We start from the raw sequence: 9,431 nt of genomic DNA on the forward strand, positions 1-9,431 counted from the left end.
AGAAGTTATGTGCAGTAGAGTGTGAACATATAATGAATTCAACATGTACGCAACTTTGCATCTCACACTTGGATGCAGATAAGTGACAGCACAGGGAACATGGAATTGACAAGGACAATTGGAGTTCACAGGAGAAGGGAGGAGAGGGAACGCAAGGAAAGCATCAGTGTGTCCGCTTGTGTCTCACGCAATGTGGAATTACTACAGCACCTCACATCAGACTGCTTTTATCCAACTCACCCTGCATCACCTCACAAAAATGCGATCGATCCACCAACTTGGAAGTTGCACAGCGTGATAATTTGATACTGATAAAAATCGTGTGGGATGACTACAAAGGACATAATGAGGGGCTTAGTTTATAAAGTGAAAATGTATTTGGGACCATAGCCGAAGAATCGAACCCACTTGTCAATCAAAGGAAAATTGGCCAATTCTTTGAAGCTGAAGTTAGTGAGAGGATTTTCCATCACATTTCAGAAAAGGCAGCACTCTGCATTGCCAAAGCACGGCTCTGCATTCTGTGCACCTTTTGGTGTGAATGATGTCATGGTTAGCAAGATACAGTATATGTCATTCTTCTCACATTTGTGCTTTAACACCGGACAGAATGAAAGGGGCATGAGTTGAAATGGTCTCCAGCTGCATTTGTGTAAGCTAACGGTAAGCTAACAGGAAAAAAAAACAAAGAAAATGTAGCTAAAATATCTAGGAGACACTTCAGGGATCTGTCCTCCGCTCCGCTACCTTCAGTGGTTTTGAATGAAAGCCCAAAGTAGGGAAGCAAGAAGTGGTGAACGGAAGAGATGAGAAGCAGTGAATGAATTCATCCGTCACTCATGTTTGGCTCCCTCCTATTAATTAACGCCTTGTGTCTGCGCTGCGTAAGCTTGTCGGAAGTGGTGGAGGGGAGGGGGCATGAAAAAGAATGGAGAAAAGCAAAGAACAAGTGAAGGGGGGGAAAGTGAGAAGCGAAGACAGTCTTTTGATTAATGACTTTTGTATCCCTCGGTTCTCAAACGAGATTGTCTGACCAAGCCCCAATGGAGAATGAGCGAGGTGTTTGAGGGGTGAGATTGAAGCCAGATATTTCTGTTCACACTGGCTCATATCCATCACTTGGGCTGAGAACATGACCAGTGACTGAGACTCTCAGCCACATTGTCTGGCCAGTGTTAGTCTCATATCCCTGACAAAGATTTACATTTTCGTCTTACATGTCTTCATCTCAAATACTTCATTGTAACTTTTAAGGTGGAACAATGGCTTATCCCAGCCATGGTACTCGTAAAGGCACTTTTCGACTTTTGTGACTCGGTAACGTGTGTCTACCTTGTAGGCTCTGGAAAAACCCGGAAATCTTCCCCTCTGGACACCAGTATTATCATAATCTTAATCAAAAGTGTATTATTAATGATCTACTTTACATATAACCCGTAAAGAGATTGGATTAGAAATTGATTCTAGCACTGGAAGCCATTTGTCTCCACTGGTTTGTTGTTTGTGTCCAAAATGTAGTTTTTGCATAAATAAGCAGCCAAAACACGATGCATGTTTTCACTTCGCATTTCTCTGTCTCCCTGTTCACTCCCTGGTGTAGTATTGAATGTCCAGCCCTTCCATCTTGGATCGGAACTTATGTTGAGATGTTCTGTCATTTTTTCTCAAATACAGCGGCGTTACAGAGGTAGTCACATGGGATTCCTGATTTGCAAGAGCACATCGAAATGTATCTACAATTTACAGCAGTTATGCAGAAATCCTTCAACTTGTCAGAAAGTAAATACATCCCGGGAAAAGCACCACAGGAAATCGCCGATTTGATTTGATATCAGGGCTATTGTGTGTCATTTCTGATGGGTGTTCATTGACAACAATCCAAAGTGACGTACAGTATAATCTGTAAGTTATGAGGGCCCTATTTATTTGTCTGAGTTGAAGTCCTGCCATAATATGTGTCCAACGAAAATATGGCTGCCAACATGTAAATATGACTGAACAGAGAGCTCTTGTTCAAATCCAAATGCTTTCATACAACAAATACACTATAAAGCATTTCATACATGTTAGGCATTCAAACACCTTTTTTTTTTCCACATGACAGCAGTGTCCTCTGTGACCCTTAAGATGAATTGCATCCAGGTTAACAAATGTAGCATCCCCCATGATGCTCGCAGCTGAGAGAGAGGATATTATTGATGTAATCTGGTCATTCCTTAGCATTCACATGCAGTTTCTGAGGGGACATGTAGTGTTTCATTTTGGCTTACTGTATTTTCTCACTGTCAAGTAAAGTCAGAACATTGTCTGAAACTGGTTCATGCTGACAGTCTGGACTCATGGTCAGTCACATCAACTTGGACTCACTTCTTTGTGTCTGCATCTCATCTCAAACCAGAGGGAAGTCTCCGATGCAGGTGCGGGCTGACCCTGAGCGCCATCGCTGGAGACAGGCTAACGCTTGCACATGTGAAAACAAGTGCTCCGCATAATGATTTGCTTTCTGCGACATGAAAAACAACACCCCTGTTTTATCCCTCTTTGCCATAACTCAGTTGTAAAGCTACGGCAGCCTTGTTTCAGGCCACCATGGACAAAACAAGATTGTAATGGTAATTCAGTACACTATAATCTAATATTTACTTCGCGGCAGAATGTAAATGTTCATCTATTTGGTGATGGAACGCTGTAAAAGCCTAATTGACAGTGACAGTGACACTCACCTGGAGCTGGTCTCAGGTGCTGGTGCTATCTCCTCAGTGGTCTTTCTTAGATGTTTTGAATCCATCCTGGTCTCTTGCAAGAAATCGTGCATCGATGTTGCCGGGATGCCTCAACAGCCAACCTCTATTCCAAGCTAGGCTGCTTGCAATTCTTTGATGCCAGACTCATCAATCAGATCCTGGTTTTTCACCTGATTGAACTGGTGGGTGATTGCTTGTCTGTCCTCTCAGTATACAGTAAATTCAATGGTGACAATGATTTTTAACTCCTTGAGAAAAGGATCATGTCCTGCAGGAACGCAGTTGCCGTGACCTCCTGCGGAAAGACCAGATTTTTTTGAAGGCCATGCACACCTCTCAGTCAGATGTGTGTTGGCCCCTATTTGGAAGATTCTGAATCTAGGTGATGATTCCCGATGTTTGTTAGCATTGGCTCTGCAGACACTATGAGGACTTTGACATGCAGCTAACATGTGGTTCAGGGAGCAGAGACTAGCTCCACAGTGGCTGCAGGAGAAACCCTTTTCCTTTTACCAAAATTTCAAATATTTTCGAGTAGGTGAAGTTGGTCAGTACTCCAGAGCTCCTTCCACAAAACTGCAACCCCTCGAGTGCCTCATCCCACAGCATCCGGCGGGCATTGGGCGCTAGACACTCCGCTTTAATACTTTGTACAATGGTTCTCATCTGTTGTCCCCCAGACCGTTTGCATCCCAAGTTGATCTTCTTCCTCTGGCATTGGCCTTGGGCCAACTCTTGTTAAGGATAATTTTCAAGGCCTTGGTGCCCTTGGCAGATGGTGCCGACACTTTCCTGGGACTGCCAATTAGCTTCCGCTTTCCTCACTGCTCTGTGTTTTTCTATTTTCTGCCACACTTGACGGCATTACTGGTGTGCTGTACTGTCTCATCCTTAGATGGTAGCAGCGTGCATGTGGCCTTTGCCTTGCTGGCCTTGAATTTGTTTCCAACAAAGGAAAATGGTTAAATGGAGCTTTGAAGACTTGCGACAGAGTTGGACAGAACTGAAGATTTGGGGGAGCCTCAGCCATTTTCGAATGAATCTGCTAAACACTCTCGCCATTACTACGACCTTGGTTTGTGGAACGTTGTACAAATGGAATGGCTACTAAAGTCTTTGTATGATGCGGTACTGGAGGCACCAAACCTTAACGCTCAACAACTTGAAATCATCCACAATACACATTGCTGGCAGTAATATTGCATTTATATTATGACGTGAGGGCGGTGAATGAGTGTAATGCGGGAGTTTTGTTTTTTCCGACTCTTAAGTATCTAATTTTATCATTTTCATGAGTCCAGATACACAGCTAACTGTTGTCAAGAGTACTTTTTGCAATATTATTTGTGCCCCCTGCCCATGTCCCATCGGACAGTGGAGAAAATGTAAATCAGGGCACTGTATTAAGTGCAGTCAAACATACATATTTGAAAGGAAAATCAAAACACCGCCCTTTGGTGGTGTACTATTCTGCAACCCATGATGCAAAGTTACAACTGAACCTCAGGTCGCACGTCGTCACTGTCAAAGTTATTCGACTAAATTGTCCTTTTTTCAGCTTCTAAAAGTCTGACGAGTCAAAGTTGGATGTGAAGCTAACTTTGAGGTGTGCCTGCATGTACACTTCATGTCTAAGAAGGAGATTACTGAGGAACTCTTAGCTCAGCGCAGAGGCTCGCGTTGCATGCCTTGTGTGTTTGTCAAGCCTTTGGCAGCGTTCATCGAGCACTGCTGCTTTCCTCACACATTCCTCGTCATCATCACTTATCGATGTTATTACCTTCACTCTGAGCATGACTGGGTGCTTTCCAAGGTCTCATCCTGTCTGTCTCGCTGCCTTATTCGACTCGCTTCCCTTGTTCGCTTGGCCTCATACCCGAGTCTCACCCTTTTCAAGTGTTAGTGTGTGTGACAGTGTTGTGGCTTGTTCCAAAAACATTCATAGTTCCAGCATGCTGGTCTCAGCTCAGCTTGTTTAAATATAATAGCTGCATGGTTATGGTATTCTTCCAAAACTGTACTCTACAAATGATAGTGACTAGTTGTTTCCATGTATCCACATATTTGACTTATTCTTCCCAATAAGAACAGGCCAAAGCTGTTATTGGACTCTTTATGCAACAAGTTCAGTAAAAAGTTTAACTCATTCACTCCCAAAGACGTTTTTAAACGTCTTTTCAGACTTGGTCCAGAATTGGCTGGTACTGAATGAGTTTTAAGTGTCTCGATGCTAGAAAGTGTTTAGAATCCCACATAAGGTCTTCATCTGCTTTCAGCGTGTTCTATGTCTGTTGAGCAACAACAACAAATGTTCTCTCCTGGATTCGACGATAGGCTCGAGTTCAAATAATTGGAAGCTACGTTGATTGATGCATGTTTGTGATAAAAATGAACAAACTTGCCTGTGTGTGCCTCCGATTACTTAGTTTAAGATATGAAGAGCAATGCGAGAGGTGTCCTAGCTGGTTTCCGCAAAAGTAGTCCTAGAGTCTTCTAAATGGGGAAGCAATAAGACAGCGTCATGAGGATATTATTAGACTTTAAGATAAAATTGTTATGCTCATGTTCTGTTATGTTGTGGTTGTTTATCTGCTGCTTTTTTTTCAAACTCAGATATATCTCTTTTTAGGTTACGGCAATCTAGGAGCCGGTGGCAGTTATGGAACCGGAGACCTCGGCGGCGGTGAGTCCGACAGTGTCTTCGGAAGTTGTCTATTTTCTCAGTAACAAGCGCCAATGTGAAACCAACCGTTTATAGCTGTTGTTCGGTTTCAGACAAAATTTAACCAGCGAATATTTTTTCTTCTCACAAGGTGGTTATGGAGGATATGGTGGAGTCCCTGGTGGAATCTTCCCAGGAGCTGGACAGAAGGCTGGTAAAAGAGGTACAGGCCTAAAATTGAGGTCCTCAATAAAAAGGAGAGCAGGTCACAACATTTTAGAATCTTAGTGCGGAACTGGCAGACAGTATGAGCATGTATTGCAGCATAACTGGCTGATACTGTCTGCTAATTTGACTGAAGATGCAATTCTATAGTATTCCAACAATAGTTTATGTAAAATTAATGTGTTTTAAAATACTATAAGTACAATTCTATGGTATCCTACCATAATTTTATCGATTTAAATGTGTTTTTTAACAAACTATCCCAAAGTGCCAGAAAATCTAAACTATCGCTAATCTAAATAATAAAACAGTGAATAATAGGTAGGTTCACACTTTTTCTTGATCGAAAGCACTACATTATCTGTTTAACTTGCATCGTCATTCTCGGACTTCTCTCCTCACCATTTGCATGCCTCAGCACACACCTAATTGCTCCAGTTGCAAAGCTGCTCTGGTTAAGTAATTGATTAGCTCAGCCTCGTGGGAGAAGTTACAGCGCACACGATTGGGCTGTATTTTTCCTCTCATCTCAATCTCAGAGCTGCCAGAATCACTACCTTAACTCCCGTAAAAGTGATCGAGCTGAATCCCAAATGTTTGCCAAAATGATCAAATATAAGTAAATGTAGTAAGGAACCAACGGAATATGAGGTCTTGCTGTCGTTCCAAATGAAAGTCTGTAAAAACAATAGACTAGTACCTTAACTTTGCTGACTAGTAATCATGTGTTCACGTGGTTTTGAAGTAGTACTTTGAATGAGCGCTTGCCTACTTATTTGGGATGTCAACAATGTAGCTTTGTTTATTTTGGAGATTGTTCTTCATTCAACCCAAATTTCTGATGAGGATAAAAAAGATGCAGCATATATTGTTTGTTACATTTTAACAGATATTTCTCCCATCACAGGTGCCGGCGGCCATCTGCTCCCATTTGGAGGTAAAATGTCAGCTGGTACACTGATGAATTACTATGCACACACTGACACAATTATTTTAATGGTCTGCATTCTTATCTATTAACAACAGAAAGCCAAAATAAATGTATCACATTAATAGTAAATCAGCATGAAAAATAATGTTTTGGACAGAAACATACTCCCGCAGAGCCTACAGTGACCTCACTGTCTGTGCTGTTTATGTCCGTATGATTTACTTTAAATTAGGCAGCTTGATGAGGCATAGACTCCTGGGTCCACTCATGACGAGGGCTTTGGCAAACAGCTTACTCCTAAATATTGGTTGGCAGGAAGAAAAAAAAAAACCCTTCCCTCGAATAAGTCTGGGCTTTTTTTTTTTCCGCAATACTCAGAATAACATCTCATTCCCCTGAAAGAGCAAAGATAAAATAGTATTCTTTTGCCAAAACTTTCTTCAACAAATCTCCAGAGGCCACATACCTGCAGGTAGTGCGCAATGTCTATTCAGGCAAAGTATGTGGAATTTCAGAATTTAAAAATGAAAATAGGAGTTGAACAAATAAACGCTTGTGTCTTTGCTGCGGCCAAACTCCCCTACTTGTGAGGCTGACAGCTCATTTCTTACATGAGCGGTTCGCCAATGAAATGAGGCATTTGATGAGCACAGCTAATGACATCTGTAGTTGCTGCCTCCCGTAATTATATTAAAAGTCAGCCATGTCACTTTTGATCATGAAGTTGTTTGACTTGACATTTGGCAGATAGAAATGCAGTTTTTGTAATAAACGACACGACTGACTTGACTACATTTTATGATACTGCAGGAGCAGGAACGGGAACTGGAACTCTTCCTGCTGGAGGCAAGACACACAACTTTAGATATTGTTGCCTTTGGTTCCATGAGTGTTTTCTTCCTCACCTCCTGTGACATTGTGTCCTTATTTCCAGGCCCTGTTATCCCCCAGACAGGCTTGCCAGGAGGGGGTGGTGCTGGATCAGGAAAAACAGCTTCCAAAGTACCAGGTATTGTACAGTATAATCAAATCATAATCTACTCGTCATGCTCATGGGCAGACCGGATATTATTTCTCGGTAGTCTATCACATGGAACCGGATGCATTTTTGAAGTAGACTATACATTTACTTCAAAAATGGATCTGAATCCAGATGACTCGATTGTGTGCAACCACTTGACAAAATAAAATGGAGTAAATTCAACACACCAGTTTTTTGGCATGCATGCACATAAAATCACGGCCAATTGGTCTTCTCTTGTAAGTGTTGTAGTTTGTCAAAATGGTGATTCACTGTCGGCCTTCTGTTCACACCAGTGCACGTAACAGTGGACAATCAAAACTGAAGACTATTCCATGCGGTTGTTTGACCCTTGATTTCTTTGGATTTCCCCTCAAAGAAAGAATAAAAGTAGACAGTCTTCAATAATTCCGAATATTGAGGAATTTGATCACCTATTCAATCAGACAGATTTGTGCGGTGTTTTCAGATGCGTTAACATTGTACCATTGGTTCTGGCAGGTGTGGGTGTACCTGGGCTTTATCAAGGTGGATTGGTACCAGCGAATGGTATGTCACTTTCATTGATTAATTATTGGCAGATAAAGGCACTGTCCTGCAATCTAATGCAACTGCTTTCTGATTGGTACCTTCAGGATTTGGTAACCGCGGAATTCTTCCAGGAGTTGCCACTGGCAATGGCCTCAGTCAAAAATCATGTGAGTATTTTCTTGTTCTTCAAGACTGCACAACAGGAAGAATATGGACCTCTCTCCTAGGGTGGACAGAAATCATGATAGCTACACTTGTTTATCAACTACAGGACTATACAGTACAGTTGTATGTTTCCCGAGCAGGCACATCAACAGAATTGCTGATTCTTTTCTTGGTCTTATCCTGTCACACATTAATGTGGCCTTTTGGCTGCTTGGCAGAATTGCGAAAGTAGTACTTTCATTTAAAATCAATTATTTTCCACAATCAATACATCTGACTGGATGATTTGATGTTTCTTCTATAGTTGGAGCAGGCGGACAGGGTGTGCTGGGAGCAGGTCAGTTATTTATGCATTTCACATTCATGGACAGTACGTCTATATCTTTCAAATACATTTCAAATGTATACTTTATTCAGGCTACGGAGGGCAGATGCAGCCCGGAGTGTTCCGTGGATACCCTCTGAAATCACCCAAAACTCAAGGTGTGAATATAATTTTTAGGGGTCACTCCTTCCTATTGATGCAGTACTGTATGAGGTTTGTTTCATAATGGACTACACTTTTATATAGACAGCTGCGTTGCTTTGATTGATCAATAGTATTTAAGTTACTGCCTGTTACAATGTTATGTACTGGCATCTCTCCACCCTCTTCTTGTCCAGGAAATATCTCCTGTAACGCTTGAGGCAAACAATTGCAACCAATAAGAATGAGATGATTTGTTGTACACTTGTTATTCTTCCTCCAATGTTCCAGTATCCAATGTATCCTGTATCTCTCGTCAATGATTATACATTTGTCCTCAGGTGGCTTCGGAGCAAAGCCCGGAGGCGGAAAACTTCCCTTTGGTACAAATGCTCATATTTTATTGGTACAAAGATTTGCCATAATAATGACATCAGCCAGTTGTCAATGATATGTCATGTTATAATGTTTCAGGCTACGGGGGGTTTGGTAATCAAGGAGCTGGTCTTCCAGGAGGTAAAGGTGGCCCTGGGTCAAAGCCTGGATTTCCAATTGGAACTGGTTGGTATTCCCAAGACTCGTTTGCTAACCTTGCGCACTAAAGCAGAAAAAAAAAATCATGCCTCATACTTAGCTTTTGTGTGTGTGTGTGTGTGTGTGTGTGTGTGTGTGTGTGTGTGTGTGTG

General features: G+C 41.9%; 1 protein-coding gene across 3 annotated transcripts in view; it reads left to right on the forward strand.

Annotated features, from left to right (window-relative positions):
- The window catches only part of elna (elastin a), a 43,770-nt gene that overhangs the window by 18,701 nt on the left and 15,638 nt on the right, over positions 1–9,431 (forward strand). For all 3 annotated transcript variants that reach the window (XM_019886026.1, XM_019886027.1, XM_019886028.1), the window contains exons 5-15: positions 5,374–5,427; positions 5,558–5,629; positions 6,539–6,568; positions 7,373–7,408; positions 7,497–7,571; positions 8,085–8,132; positions 8,219–8,281; positions 8,584–8,616; positions 8,697–8,762; positions 9,087–9,128; positions 9,220–9,306. In XM_019886026.1, coding sequence (XP_019741585.1) covers positions 5,374–5,427; positions 5,558–5,629; positions 6,539–6,568; positions 7,373–7,408; positions 7,497–7,571; positions 8,085–8,132; positions 8,219–8,281; positions 8,584–8,616; positions 8,697–8,762; positions 9,087–9,128; positions 9,220–9,306 — 606 coding nt within the window. The remainder of the gene's footprint in view (positions 1–5,373; positions 5,428–5,557; positions 5,630–6,538; positions 6,569–7,372; positions 7,409–7,496; positions 7,572–8,084; positions 8,133–8,218; positions 8,282–8,583; positions 8,617–8,696; positions 8,763–9,086; positions 9,129–9,219; positions 9,307–9,431) is intronic.

This window comes from Hippocampus comes, unplaced genomic scaffold (assembly GCF_001891065.2).
Source record: "Hippocampus comes isolate QL1 unplaced genomic scaffold, H_comes_QL1_v1.1 scaffold29, whole genome shotgun sequence".
Taxonomy (NCBI): domain Eukaryota; kingdom Metazoa; phylum Chordata; class Actinopteri; order Syngnathiformes; family Syngnathidae; genus Hippocampus; species Hippocampus comes.